Below are 14,779 nucleotides of genomic sequence, written 5' to 3'. Positions count from 1 at the left end.
CACCACAATTACATAAATATCATTTTAAATTTGATTTTCTATTATTACATACATCTTGAAAATTGGAGTAAACTCACTTGGACTTTTGCTTTACTCTTCAATTTTATTGGTAGCAAAATAGGGATTTCAAGTAGTATTAAAAGAGTCGGACTAAGTTAGGCTTAAAGGTCACGTTCAAGTCGGACTAATAAATGTGTCGAGTCAGTCAAGCACCAGTCGGGTTAGGTGCAGCCTAGGTGATCATGCTTGTACTACATGTTTATAAACATGTTACTAATCGGGCCGATCCAGATCGAACCATATAACGTAACGAACACGACCAGGCCTACTAGTGTGGGCTTGGAATTGACAACCCTACACTTAATAATAAAATGAAGAGAGAATTGTATTCATGGTTTTATTAAGGGTAATTTATAGCACCACCACCACCTGGAGAAAGCCAATATCATAGGAACACCCCCTCTCTTTCACCAAATTAGACTTAGACCCCTTCCTGTTAGTCACTGTTATAGAATATACCCAAAATGTTGACATCAGCAGTTCTTTTTTTTTTTTTCTAAATACCATTTTTCCCTTAAAAATAATGAAGTACCAAAATTACCCTCATTACTTCTCCAAATCGATTTCACCGCAACCTTTCCGGCGATGGCGACTACGGCGGCTATGAACCCCCGCATCACCCCGCACTCCCTCTCTTTTTTTTTTTTTTTTTTTTGGGTTGAAAAATCAGATCTGGTTTTAGTAAACCTCAAAATTCTAGAAAACACAAGAAGAACTCAAAGATGATTAGATGTAGCAGAATATCGGTTGATCTGGGTTTTCCATGGAATAGAGATTCTGGTATCTAGACATTTAAAAATTAGCAGAGGGTAATGGTTCTTCTCTGCAATTGAGACGATGGAGACGCCATAGACACAACGTAGGAAGAAGATGACAAAACATATGGTAAAGGTTCCACCTCATCCAACTCCCCTCCCATCCCTTTTTTTTTTCCTGGGCTTTTAAGCTGCAAAAGTTTATATTCTGAAGTGGAGATTTTAAAGTTTTGTTTATGAAAGAAATTTGCTTATTTTAAGTCTTAGGTCTGCTTCTAAACAATATGTTCTTTAATTGATGTTCCTAGATTATTTTGTGGTCATCTCCCCGTTGCATCACAAGAAACTGTCTTTTGCTGAGCTGCACGATGCAATTAGGGTTATTATGTTCTTGCCCCTAAATTGGAGTAAGTATTTATTTATGGATCAGATTTTGGTTTGCAGTTGAATGCATCTTCTGGTCTGGGAGTTGCTGATCACAGTAAAAATACGTTTTTACAACTAAAGAGGAAGAAGGTAACGTGTAACTGTGTAGTTCCCGTATGTTGAACACCGTCGAAGAGAAAGCCTTCTTCACAAAGCAGTAGGCGGAATCCCGTACTTCTCTGAAACCTACAGAAGAAATCGTTTCTTGGGTGGTCTCGGAGAACAATTTGGAGTTCCCTTCTATTTATTTTCACTACAACTTTTGCAAGTTTATGCGAAATAGTTGATTTGTCGCTCTATGTTGTGTTCTTATTTTGTGATGGAGGACGACGTTCTTAATTTTCTTGAGTGAAGTTTGTGTTTTTCCTCTCTGAATTAGGGTAGATCTCGATGAATATCGTGGTTATTTGCTGCTTATGTTGATGGTGTTTGGTATATCTTTACAAAGATTTTTACTTTAGTAGTGTCAGACTTGTCAGGGATCTGGTTTGTGGTTTTTCCTGTGGGAATCATTTGGAATTTTGTAATTGTCCGCTCACCCCTTTCTTCCCTCCATATTAAGTGACATGTTCAAACTCTGAATCTTCAATCTTGTCGGAATTTATTAAGGAAAAAAAAAATCCAAGTGAACTTTATCGTTCTCTGTTTCTATTGATATAAATTGAAAAGATAAAATGACGAGTTGAACTCTTTGCTATCGCTAAAAAGGGTGGCATGAAAAGAATCTGAACGCACTCGTCGGAATCACAACTCCTAGGTAGGGAGAGAAGGATAGAAAGAGAGAATGATAGGGAGAGGATGAAGTGGTATCCAGATGAAGAGAGGGGTATTTTTAAGATGATAAGATAAGAGTATTTTATTCATAAGGTTTAAAATGTCATTTCATAACATCACTTAACAGAGACTGACAGTATGGGGTGGTGAAAGAGAAGATATGTTCCTATAATACTGGCATTCTAGATAGGGTGGTATTGTAAATTACCATTTTATTAATTGGTATCAAATTAAAAAAAATTTGGCGGATACGTATTAGTTATTGGTATCAGTTGATGTTGATACCGATTTTTATCAATTATTTTTTAAAACCTTAACACCACGTATCACTATCCTATTGTCCGTATCATCAATCCGGATCGGTGTACAAGGACGAGCACAATTGCATGTACCTTTTGGAAACTCAATTAACAGCTGGATCCAAATCATCCAACAACTAGGAGCGACTGGCACACACCCTAAGGCCGTCCCATTTCTTATGAGATTCTGGCTGTGCCGTTCAGATGAAAAATAGTACAGATTCATCGTAGTCACCACTGAGGTCAATCCCCTCAAGTGGGTGCCATACCAAATTCAATGTGCTAGAGCCTTTCAAGAGGAAAATTAGGCAAGAAAGGAATAGTTGCTATATATAAATTAGACTTTTTTTTTTTTTTAATCACAGTATGTCCAAGCCAGTGTCATGCTGACACAGCTAAATCCACAAAAACACACGCACTGAAGAGGGAATGATGTGCAATTGATTCAACCAATCCATTGGAGCACATCAATAGCAGGAACTAGTTTGAATCGGTAGTGGCACAATGATCTTTAGTGTTTTCTCATTTATTGAAATTATGCAGGCCATCAAGTGTTCAGATTGTAAATGTCAATTAGTATCATGTTAGCACCGCTTGATCCACAGAAGCACAACACCAAGGGATGCTCTGAAATGGGAAGCTAAAGAGAATGGAGCAACATCACCAATTACATTTCGATTCAATCACTCTAGTGGAGCACATCTATGACAAAAACTACTAGAGTAAGGCTGACTGATCTTTGATATTTTGCTAGATGTTGAATTATGCAGGTCAAGTTTTCAGTTTGTGATTGTCAGTACATTAGTAGAGCCTGGAAAAATGATGCCTACACCTAGTTAATGAGTTGTGGAAAATAAATCATTTCAATGACACCCCCCCCCCCTTTTTTTCCCTTCCAAAAAAGGAGATTCAATCTTGAAGAGATCATCCAGGTAGGAGTTCTTCCACATATGTGAGCTGGTCAACAATGACAGGACCTGGAACATGTCTCAGTTGTATTCTCATTTTCCCCTCGACATTGTTAAAGGTATAAGTAATGTTGTATGTCAACAACACCTGCTGAAGACAGATAGCTGTGTTGTAACTCATACTGGAGAGTGGAGACTTGAGCACAAAACAGGCCTATCAACACATTGTAGTGGGGAACAATCCCTTGGTTGTTTAATTGGAACCTAAAGACAAGGTCAAAATTTGATCTCTCTCTGGTTATCTACCCATTCAAGGACCAAGGCATTCCTAAAAACCAATTTCCATTATGTCCCATTTGTCTCAAAGACCCATAAACAACCTGACATGCTTTCCTCTCATGTCCAGTTTCAAAGAGAGTTTAGGCTGCTTCCGCAAACTCAGGGAAAGAACTCACCACGCACGTTTGGCACTACCCTGAAAAAAAAAAATAATAATAAAATAAAATAAAATTTGGATCCTAGTTGGTGGAACCTTGTTGGCATATGCTATATGGTAAGCCCCAAATAATCTTGATATGGAAAAATTACTGGATGAGGACATTAAATGAATGAGTATATTTAACATGCACTCTCCTTTCACTCTCGTAAATCCATTTTGCACTCAGATTGCACCTAATGATTTGAGAAATTGATGATTAGACAATAGTTTCTTTTCCACAAGCTGCTTCAAAAAACTTTTCATAGGCATCCTTGATGCAAGAAATGAGCATATCCACATCAATAAATCTTTTTTTCTGTACTCATCACTAGCCTTAGCTCACCCATGTAACTCACTATTGTAAATAATACACTCTGCAACCCAACATCATTTAGGGACAGAAAAAAAAAATATGAGTTTGACTGCTTTAAAAATTGATAACCCCATAGAAAAGAAGGCAGTGGATCTTACTAGCTAAATCAAAAACAATTACAAGAATCTAAATTTTATGCAAATTAAAGGATGGGCCAGAATTTGATAAATTTTGATAGTACCTGAGGTTCTGAGGGGTTCAGATTCTCGTAATGCATTAAGCATGGACACTCTTGCATGCCATATTCATGGCAAAGGGAAAAGCATCAAGAGGGTGTATGAGGGCCCACATTTTCAAGCATAATCTGATTGTTCACAACACTGTCCATTGATCAGTTGAGTAATCCTAACTTAGGACCAGATTAATTGCTCTCTGATCAATGGTTGAAACAGTTTAACAGTAATCTGATTAAACAAATTGATAGTTCACATCACACGAATTCAAAGCTCTTCAGATGTTAGGAAAACATTAGCTTTGGAAGCATGTATTAACAAAACAATAGTAAGAGAGAGTTGGGTTTCAAACTACCTGTGGAGCACCAACCACACTGAAGTACATGCCATTAATGGGATGGTCTGAAAGTGCGATCTTTTGTGTTGGACCAATCAAATTAGAAATCCTGATGCTTGTATTCTTAAGAGTAGAATGAATGAACCTGGTTCCTGCCTACAACAAGGAAAGGTTAATTAGACCTTTCTTCTACATAGTTTGCAAAATTTAAGAGTATCTCTAATATTAGAAAGGATTAAACCATACCTCACATCTGAAGACACTCTTCAACATATCCAATATTTTAGCAGAGACATAAATAGCTGCTGAGTTTCTCTTCCATTCATATCTGTCTTTTTGCTTGGACTATGAACTTGAAGGGACAAATGTTTTCTGAATGAGTGCACGATGGAACTGATATGTTCAAGAAGCTACAGTCGTTGCCCCATACATTATTATCCTTCCAACATCTCTTCAATACTCTTTATATCCTCTCAACATTCTGATGTTCAAAATGACCAATGCAGTCACATGCGCCACGAGGATTTTGCTGTGTCATCCTCTTCGTGTACAGTTGGATTCTGTAAGATATTAAACCAATGATCACATCAATCACTGTCTGTTCAATGATGGGAAAGAGTTAGCATGTATTGAAAACAAAACCTCATTCACCTAAACGGTAATTTAGTTTACATGCAAAGTAAAATGCACTTGCCCATAATGTTAGTCTAGAAGTGTGAAGAAGAAAATCTATGATTTCTATGTAAAATGAATTTGAAAAGAAAATTTGACAAATAATTCCTGCTTATACTGTTTTGATAATTCTCTCTGTCTCACACAAAGAAATGAAGGTGTCATTAGTAACTGACTAATCCTCAGACTATTGAAGGCATAAAGAAATTAAATGGTTGGATTAGAATACAAGAACATAAGGACACAGAACGCTCACCAGAAAAGCAAGTCCCTAATCACTTCAGTGTCACAGTATCAACTTGTTGAGCAACAGAGGAAGAAGGACCTGCCTGATCATCATCATTGTCAAGAGGATGTTTATTATATATACTCTTATATATGATCAACCCTCTCTACTTTCTCTCTGTGTCCTCCCATTTTATTAGTATTCTCCTCTTCTTGCTCAGGAGCAGCAGTAATGGATTGATTGTGAAATGTCTCCAATTTAGGCCCCTGATCTTTTATTACGAAGAGGCTTAGCTCTGTCACAGTGCATCTGATCTCACATTCATGGCCATATTCATCATCAGCAGTAGGATCATGATGACCTCGGCCTACCTGTTGAAACCCAAACCAAGTAAACCCTTCGAATTTATGAATACAGTCTATATCTTGATTTATCAATTTCATCAGGCCCGCAATTGTCTGCCTAGTTTCACAGTAGGTAGTTGTTTTTTGGCCTTAATTTGCTACAGATGCAAGCTTTAAAATTCAGAGTGGTACTTACTGGTAGTACATTCTCCGTTAGAATGTTTACATCCTCTTCTAGTCGGCGGCGAAGTATTGGATAAGTAACTTGTATAAGTAACGTGCTACGGTTCTTATTACCATGAATCAGGTATTCACAGCTTTGTCTCCAAACTTCACAGTTACCTGGCAGATATATTCCCTGTGCAAGAGGAAAAGAAATTTAAGGTTTTGGCAGCTGCTAATTAGGGCTCTAGTAGGAAGAAGCAGAGCAGAGAGAGAGAGAGAGAGAGGACCTCACCTGGCTATGCGTCAGCCCACTCAGCCATGAATGAATTTTTACCATGCGGCTTGGATGCACTTTACACAGTTCTCTGAATTCACTGCTACTTTTCTCCACAAAGCCTCTAAACTGCTCTGACTTTACACGAAAATTTTCAAGGCACAACAACTCCAACATTTTCATGTTGTTTTGCATGTGTACCAATATTGATTGGCAAAGATTCCCTTCCCAAAAATCACGAAGTTCAAAACTAGAGGGTATCTTTGGTATGCAATGTTGAAGCACCTTATTGGAAAATCTACTAAAGTCAATGTAACTCAAAGACTTCATATTCTCCAGTAACCATGGCAGATCCAATACTTGAGCAGGGAAGTGTGGAAGATCAAATACCTCCAGCTTATTAAACAATCCAACACTAGGATACAGCCCAATATTTGAGTAGTCCAAAGAAAGCTCCACCAGAGATTCTTTTAGATCACCAATGGACCTAGGCAGCTCTTTGAGTGAGATACAATTAGTGAGAATAAGCTTCTGGAGAGAACTCAACCTACATATACTGTTTGGGAGTTTCTTAAGAGAATAGCAACCTTCCAAGTTCAAGTAAATAAGATGGTGCAGCTGCCCAATGGATTTATGTAAATTAACCAATTTTGTGCAATTATCAAGATACAACCTCTCTAAGCAAGGAAATTTTGAGAAGTTGGGAGACTCAGACATATTCAAACAATAACTAAGTTTAAGAACTTTCAATTGTTGAAACACCTGTCAAAAAAAAGAGATGGATAGTAAAACCTTAGCATCTAGTAATACTTGGTTGTAAATGAGAAAGAATAAAAGACAAATACCATATGCACACACCTTAGTTTCAAACCAGTTATTCCAAGTTTGTCTAAACTTGCCAAATGTTAAGTCGAGCATAACTAATTCGTCATGATAAAAGTTGGCAGGTAGTTTTTTCAAAGGACAATAACTCCACCTCAGCCATCTTAACCCAGAAGGAAGACACTGAAAGCTCCCCTCCAAGGTTGCTCCATCAACTTGTAACAATCTTAGTTTGGGCATCTTCTCAAAGACTCTAGTATTTAAACAAGTATTGTCATTTGATCTGAAGTTAAGGAGGAGACCTTCAACCATTTCATTCCCCTACAGTAGCAAAATAGTACAAGTAAACTAATAAACATAAAAATGTAGAGGCTTTGTCAATGTACTCCATACTTATTGTGTATGGTCCTAATAAATGCAACTGTATATAAGGGGCAGAGGATTAAAAACAAGGGGAAAAAAAATTCATGTAATTAGCTCTTACCTTACAACCATTTAATACCTTCATGATCACGTTACGAGACCATAACCTAGTATATTTATCAGGTTCCATAGGCCTTCGATTGTAGGCGATTCGCATTCCCATGTCACGAATTTGATCATGGATCCATAACTCATTTGACCCAGTAATTTTTAAGAGGGATTTTCTTTCCAGAACTTGTATGCGGTATCTCGCTTCAAAGCCACAGGCTTCCCATATGGAAATTACGGTTTCTTTCTCCCACCCTATGAAAAAACAGGCAGCATCGAGAAACATGGCTTTCTCAATATCATCTTGCAAATTATCATAACTTATTTTTAACTTTCCATAAACATCATTGTGAGGAATTTGTTTCAATATACGATGCATGCTTTTCCATACTTCTTTATCTTTTTTCATAGATAACTCAGAACCCAAAACCTCCAAGGCTAAGGGCAACCCACCTGTAGTGTCTACTATATCAACTGAAAGCTGCATATAATCATCAGGAGGTTGGTCTGTAGAAAAAGCATATGAACTGAAGAGTCGAAGACTTTCTTCCTTATTCAATTCTTCGGGCTCGTATAGTTTTCTATTACTTTCAGCAACTCCACTAAGAACATTCCGATCTCTAGTTGTTATGATTATTTTACTTCCATGACCAAACCAATTGAGATCACCGGCCAATGCATCTAATTGGTTACGATTCTCGACATCATCAAGAATGAGAAGAGTATCTATTTTGTGAAGTCTTTCTTTAATCAATCTTGATCCTTCTCTAGAACTGCATATTTCTGTTTTCTCTCGAAAGATACTGTAAAGAAGTTTCTCTTGCAAACAAACTAAACCATTGGGTTGTGATGCTTGCTCTCTAATGTTTTCAAGAAAACAACTTTTACTAAAGTATTCAAAGATGCAGTTGTAAACGGCTGTCGCAATCGTTGTCTTCCCAAGGCCTCCCATACCACATATCCCCAAAAAATGAACATCAGAAGAATTGGTTTTTGATAGTAGAGATAATACAGAATCTTTGCGGGATTCTAATGCAACAGGGTGTTTAACACCAATCGGGGGGACCATATTCAATCGGATCCAAACTCTTTGAACAACTAAGCTGACCAACTCTGATTGATCCCTGCAATTAGTAAGAACTTATTAAAACCTCAAAGAAAGGGAAAAGAAATAATTACAAGGCAAAAAACCACCAAGAGGCACTAGGGCCCGGACAAACAAGGAGAAACACAAAATGATCCAAACATGAACCCTAGGACTTCTAGGGAAGAAATCTTATTATTTAAGATATTTATTTTCCCTATAATGGAAGAAACTTGAGATGATAAAAAATGACCTAAAGATTAGAAATGGAAACATATATAGTGATCTTCAGAGTGGTAGTAGTTTTGAGGGACTAGTAAGACTTACCCGTTGTCAAAAACCCATCCACTTTTATCTCCTATAGCTCGCAAAGTGTCCTTCCATCTCTGTAGAGTTTGGGGCGCCTCCTTGCCATGTCTCTGAGGTGAAATCTCAAAACACCCAATTTGATTCTTAACGTCAGATGGCTTGATGTTGAAGAAGACGGGAAAAATGATTTGACCGTTGGTTCTATGACATTCTAGCATCTGAGAAAGCTCCCTGAGGCACCAATTGCTTTCTGCGTATCTTTCACTGAAGACAGCAATTGAGAGCTTCGAGCCTTTTATTGCTCTGAGAAGTACGGGTTCAATATCTTCTCCTTTCCATAGATCTTTGCTGTCAACGAAAGCATGGATTCCACGATCCTTTAGAGCTCTGTAAAGGTGGCCAACAAAGGTATTGCGGGTGTCTTCCCCTCTGAAGCTGATGAAAACGTCATAACTTGAAGATCGAGCAACCAATGGCTCCATGAAGATTGCAGTTGCAGATAGAAAGATGCGATTTCGAATCTGTTAAAGAGCTCTACTTGTGTGCGAACTGGATTGCAATGATCGAAGAAGATAGATGATTAATGGAAAAAATGCCTCTTCTGTTTCCTGCTACTCTGAACCAAGGAGTTGAATTCACAGGCGGAAACCGCACTGGCAGTAATAGAAATCTATTTTAAGTGCTTTGTCGGTGGGAATATTACTAAAACTCTCCAAACTTAAAAAAAAATTTTAATACTCCCTGTAAATTGACTGATTCAATCCAAAGGGGAACCTAACTATACACCCGTGCCAATCTTTATGTTTAGGTTCCAAAATGACAGAGGAACCTAGTTCATTATGCAAATAAAAAAAGAATGAGCTCCATTAATCAATCAATCTATATCAAATTAGGGATCATCCTAAGATGAAGTAGAGCGGAAAAACCTGAAAAGCAAGAAACATGCTCCATGGTTTTAAGGTCTTATGATGGTCTATAGTCCAATTGGGGTGTCTCACAAGGTCACACCACACCACACAGTCTACAAGCACAAGTGGAAAAGTGTGGAGAATAGAGAAAGTGGGAGGCCATCCCATCGCCTGCAACTTACTGCTACGGCCTCTGGTAGTGGCTAGGTATCTCAATTCTAGAACACCCATTTCATGAAGAATTGAGAAGAAATGATAGAAAAGATAAAACAAAGAAAAATGGGGAGAGAGGAAAGAAGAAGACGCACTGGGAGGTTGGGTGATGACATAAACGGACCCTCGGAAATCAGAGTTTACATTTGATACATATACTCTCCCCTTATTTTGGTTGTTGTTGTTGTTGAGTGCGAAGGATGCACGCGCCTCTTCTCACTCTTCCTTTTTTTTTGTTTTTAAAGAAAGCAGGCGGGAAAGAAATGCAAAAATTCAAAAACAAAGGAATATTAAAAAAAAAAAAAAGTTAAGTAAAGATGCGTGATAGTAAATTTACCCCTAAAAATTAAAAGGAAAAAATAAAGAGTTATGAGGATTTTATTAATTGCAACATGCAAGAAAACTATTGAGGAAAACAACAAAATTAGTCACAAAAAGTATTTGTTAATGGGTTAGATTTTTTTCGGTTTCGACATATAAGTGGCATTCTGATGTACCAATGCCTTCAAATGTTGTTTCCTAAGGGTAGTGAAATTGGAAAAGGACATTTGATTATGAGTTCGATTTCTCTTACTTCCTGATTGGGGTAACTCAAATGAGGTGTTTAGTACTATTCATTACTTTTGGTAAAAATTGAATGATCCTTATTCAATCTCTGATCAATGCGATTGTAAATGAATAACAATTTGAGAATGACTTGAATCTGTTAAAGAGGTAAAATGACCTAACCAAGGAGTCACCTTGTTAGTTCATTAGAAGTAAAAGACGAACTGTCAACCTCAGGATACTAAGGGGAGAGAGATAGAGAGAGTTTTAGTTCTTTTTCTTCTTTTTCATAAAACAAAAACCTAAAATATTTGACTTACCCCTACGCATCAAAAAATCACTTAGGTGTACTATACTAATCTCTTGAAGGCACCATGGTGGGATCGATCCTCCCCTTCTAGGTCTATTGAATCTTGAGGAGGAACCTCCTCCATATTGTAAGTCAAAGCTACAGTGGCTGGACAACTATCGTTATTTTCAATAATGGATAAGATATTGGGATATGTTTCCCCATCAGAATGCTCTCAACACTTTCTAAAGTCAATCCCACCGAATTTTCAATATTATCATCTCCCCAACTCTTCCAATAAAGCAAAATTGCTATTTTCAATATTATCATCTCCCAGTTTAGTTTAACTATGGGCTTCTTTCAGAGATATGGTAAGGGTGGTTGCCCCTCACCGAGGTTTGAGAATTTCGCAGATCAGAGCCGATGATTCTCTGAAACTCAACAGCCCTCCTCTCTTTCTACCAAAAAGGGGGAAAATTTTATCATTTCCCAACTCCTCCAATGAAGCAAAAGTATTGACAGCAGAGGTGACAGCGGAAGATGAAATATTCTTGTGTTGGGATCCTCTCCAACTCCTGACTTCTTCAACTCTCGGAAACAGATCCTCTGTGAGTAGAGCTACATGTTCAACAGTTCAGATCTATGGGCTGGGAGCATCTTGAGTTGTGCATCCAAGCTTGGACTGCATGTTTAAGGCTCCCAGCCCTTGGATTTGCTACATGCCCTGTAGCGGTACAGGGAACCCTGATCCTCCAACTCTCTCCCAACCTCTCACATGCACGCAGGTTGGGATGGAGTTGGAGAAGATCCAATATTCTTTAATTACCTTGTCATTATAGGTTGGGAGAGAGTTGGAGAAGATCCAGATCCATTATACTTTACCTCATCATTACCTTTGAAATTCAACATTGAATTTGAATTCAAACCCAAACCACCATAACTTCTCTCTTTTTGGTTCTACGATCAGTGGACAGGGACATGTCAATGGCACTACCAATAGCATCGATAGCACTTAGAGCTTCCTTAGATTTATTTGTTTGGGATAAGATTGTGCACACTTTTCAAAGTATATTGAACTAGTGTCCACTATGTCTCTCTCTCTCTTCCCTTTTTTAAATGATCGTTGTCTGTCATGTATAATACCACATATCATGCCCCCTATTGGTAACGCCCCGTTAGCTTAATTACCAGTTACCACACATGGATTGGGGCGCCTATCCCTCTCACCTGTTTGTTTTCCTCAAATAAATGACAAAGGAAAATTCAATAAGGATATGAGTATAATGTGGATAAAGTACAAAGCTATAATTTTTGGGGCAAAGCAAGCTATCACACATTGAACTGGAATCAAATTGATATTTTTAAATTTATAACATTCTTTATTGACTTAAATAACCCCATATTACCTTTTAATTAATTTTTTTTTTCTTTTGGTTTGTGGAGAGGGGTTAAACCAATTTACACCTATTTAACCTATTTAAGTGAGAGTATTTCATATATTCAAAGCTATATTTCATTTAGCACGTGGAAAACTCTCATGGAGTTGATATTTAAAAAGCAAGTAAGGTTCCTAGAGGTGTCTATATGTTTATAAAATTTGAAATTCATATAATTTAGTACCATGTAATAGGTATCGACTTTTAATGTGGACGCACATGATCTAGGTACCCTTACATTTTCCTTCATTTTTAATGGAGAAAAGAATAATTCATAGTCATGCGGCCATGTGCTAGTGAAGGGGCTAATGAGCTAGGCGCACACATGGGCATCAAAGGAGGGGTGAATTTTTTGAATATTTTATGAGGATGAAAGTCATTATTTCGCCAACTTCTATGTCTAGGCACGGAGAACTCAAGAGTCACAAGACTCACAAATTTGATGGGACGATCCCAAATGTGATTCTCGTCACTCCCCACCGATTGTTTGCTGAGATGGATCACTATAATCATAAGAAAACTTGGTCCAAGAAAAATCTCAACCGCTTGGAAACTGATCCCCTCAACCATTACCTGAATAAAAGAATTTTATTAAACTTACTTAAAAATGTCTGATCATTACTATGAATAAATATACTACATAGTACAATGAAAAGGGTAACTCTAGCTTCCATGCATCAATCACCATAATAACTCTATATTTATTGATAAGAAAATGGAGATTAATCTTTGCTTACCGCTGTAAAGTAGGTATAAATTTTTTTGGACTACTAAGAGAGTGCTCATGCATGGTATCAAAAGGATGCATAGAGAAACATAAGAGTATAAATGATTGAATTTGAATTTGAAATTTACAAATAACTGATCAATATCATTTCTTAAACATTAATTGGTTAGAATTTCCACATCATCCTTCTACATGGTATAACTAGGTGTGCTGACGAGGTAAGTTATGTGCTCTTTGCAAACATGAAAATTTTTCATCCATGTTATTTACTGTTCGTGTTCGTGTTGGTATAGGAACCTCTAAGGTTGTCAAATTGAATTTCTATATAACATTAAAAAAAAAAAAAATCTAATGTTAATGCATCGATCTGATGTTTGGAAACCTAAACTCATCTTAATACTCCATCAAGGAGTCATCCATTACACATATTCCTAATTATCCAGCCAATAGCATGAGATAACTTCTGATACATTAGAACTACAAAGCCTTGATAATCTGAGATTTCCAAGAGAAATAGCCTATACTATGTAAGGACCCAATAATGGAAGAAAAACTGAGACGATAAGCCTCTAAAAACTTAACCAAATCTCATATGTAATGTATCACAACATTGATGGTTAATCTGAGTAGTTGAACAAAAAATAAAATAAAATTGTCCCCCCTTTTAAAACAGTTGGTGAGGACGAACTTGGTACGAGCAGTACTCGGACGTCCTGAGTTTGACTCCCATTAGGCACACCTTGGACTACTCACATGGGGTGTTTAGTGCTCTTCACTGCTTTCAATGAAAGTTGAATGGTTCTCATTCAACACCAGTATGACTCAGTCCCTGCGGTTGTGGGGTCAGTATGGGCCAGTGGGACTAATCAAGCCAAACGCCTGGATACTCATCGTTAGGAAAAAAAAAAAAAAAAGCTGAAAAAAATTGTGTGAGCCCATTGAAGATGGTATATAAAGGTTACATTGCCCAGCTATGAGATCACAACACAGCTTTTCCTTTTCTCTTTTTCTTTCCGTGGAAAAGCTATTTTCAGGGTTTGCTGAGGTGGGGAAGGAGAATCACTCTTTCTATGGCTAGGATTTTCAGGACCAAATAATACACTTGCAGTTGTTATCTGGATTCTGAGCAATCATCAAAAGGCTTTTTGAGTGAGAAAACTCATAGATGCTGAACTGCTAGCTAGAACTCTACTTATTACATTAGGTGGGGTTATGAAAAAAGGAATTAGAATTCTGTACATGTATTTTCCTATACTCACTCTACTGACATATTATGGCCATTAAATGGGTTTCTTCCAGACATGGGCTGCTTCTATAGAGGAACTCACTCTTAATTTATTGGAGGTCATACAGAACATCACATTCATGTTGATGAAGATGCATAGGAACACATGGTTCTACTCATCTCCAAAAAAAATGGCAAACCCAATCATTGTTTCACACTACAAAAGAAAAAATCAAATATTCACGAGAAATGGAGAGAACAGCATTAATAATTTCAATACCAGTTGCATTGAGTCTATAATGATATTTGTAGAATTACTCTTTCAATACTCTGTGTCTCACCATACCTTGAATCGCTCTGCCAGTACTGTATATATTCCGAATGGTCTCCATAATCATTTGGGTGGTGGTCTATCCTGCCCACACAAAGAATTGGATCATTAACCACTGTGGTTCATCAAACATAAGAAATAATAACATGAAGGA

General features: G+C 37.4%; 1 protein-coding gene and 1 long non-coding RNA gene across 5 annotated transcripts; one reads left to right on the top strand and one right to left on the bottom strand.

Annotated features, from left to right (window-relative positions):
- The first annotated feature begins 704 nt into the window (after nt 1-704).
- LOC122068320 lies at nt 705-1,710 on the top strand. Its single transcript, XR_006137074.1, has 2 exons — nt 705-945; nt 1,124-1,710. It is a non-coding gene; the product is annotated as an uncharacterized LOC122068320 (long non-coding RNA).
- Nucleotides 1,711-3,215: 1,505 nt separating this feature from the next.
- LOC122068264 (disease resistance protein RPV1-like) lies at nt 3,216-10,216 on the bottom strand. Of its 4 annotated transcripts, none has more exons than XM_042632151.1 (9): nt 8,969-10,216; nt 7,571-8,681; nt 7,123-7,407; nt 6,283-7,026; nt 6,022-6,183; nt 5,512-5,852; nt 4,830-5,143; nt 4,602-4,739; nt 3,216-3,697 (listed from the first exon to the last, which is right to left on the bottom strand). In XM_042632151.1, exons 1-6 carry the CDS (start codon nt 9,430-9,432, stop codon nt 5,628-5,630), a joined length of 2,991 nt encoding a protein of 996 aa, XP_042488085.1. In that variant the 5' UTR covers nt 9,433-10,216; the 3' UTR covers nt 3,216-3,697; nt 4,602-4,739; nt 4,830-5,143; nt 5,512-5,627. The 4 variants fall into 4 exon arrangements, with proteins under 4 accessions (XP_042488085.1, XP_042488082.1, XP_042488073.1 ...); XM_042632148.1 differs by lacking the exon at nt 3,216-3,697 and adding an exon at nt 3,823-4,377; XM_042632139.1 differs by lacking the exon at nt 3,216-3,697 and having other exon boundaries at nt 3,823-4,739.
- Nucleotides 10,217-14,779: the final 4,563 nt, after the last annotated feature.

Source organism: Macadamia integrifolia, chromosome 2 (assembly GCF_013358625.1).
Source record: "Macadamia integrifolia cultivar HAES 741 chromosome 2, SCU_Mint_v3, whole genome shotgun sequence".
Classification (NCBI taxonomy): domain Eukaryota; kingdom Viridiplantae; phylum Streptophyta; class Magnoliopsida; order Proteales; family Proteaceae; genus Macadamia; species Macadamia integrifolia.
This window is presented reverse-complemented; position numbering and strand designations above follow the sequence as displayed.

Excerpts from the sequence above, each read along its gene's own strand:
- LOC122068264 (XM_042632151.1), bottom strand. The coding sequence starts at position 9,432 with ATGGAGCCATTGGTTGCTCGATCTTCAAGTTATGACGTTTTCATCAGC. Across the intron at positions 8,682-8,968 it reads GGATGGGTTTTTGACAACGG|GGATCAATCAGAGTTGGTCA; the intron begins GTAAGTCTTACT and ends TACTAATTGCAG. Across the intron at positions 7,027-7,122 it reads ATAACTGGTTTGAAACTAAG|GTGTTTCAACAATTGAAAGT; the intron begins GTGTGTGCATAT and ends TTTTTTTGACAG.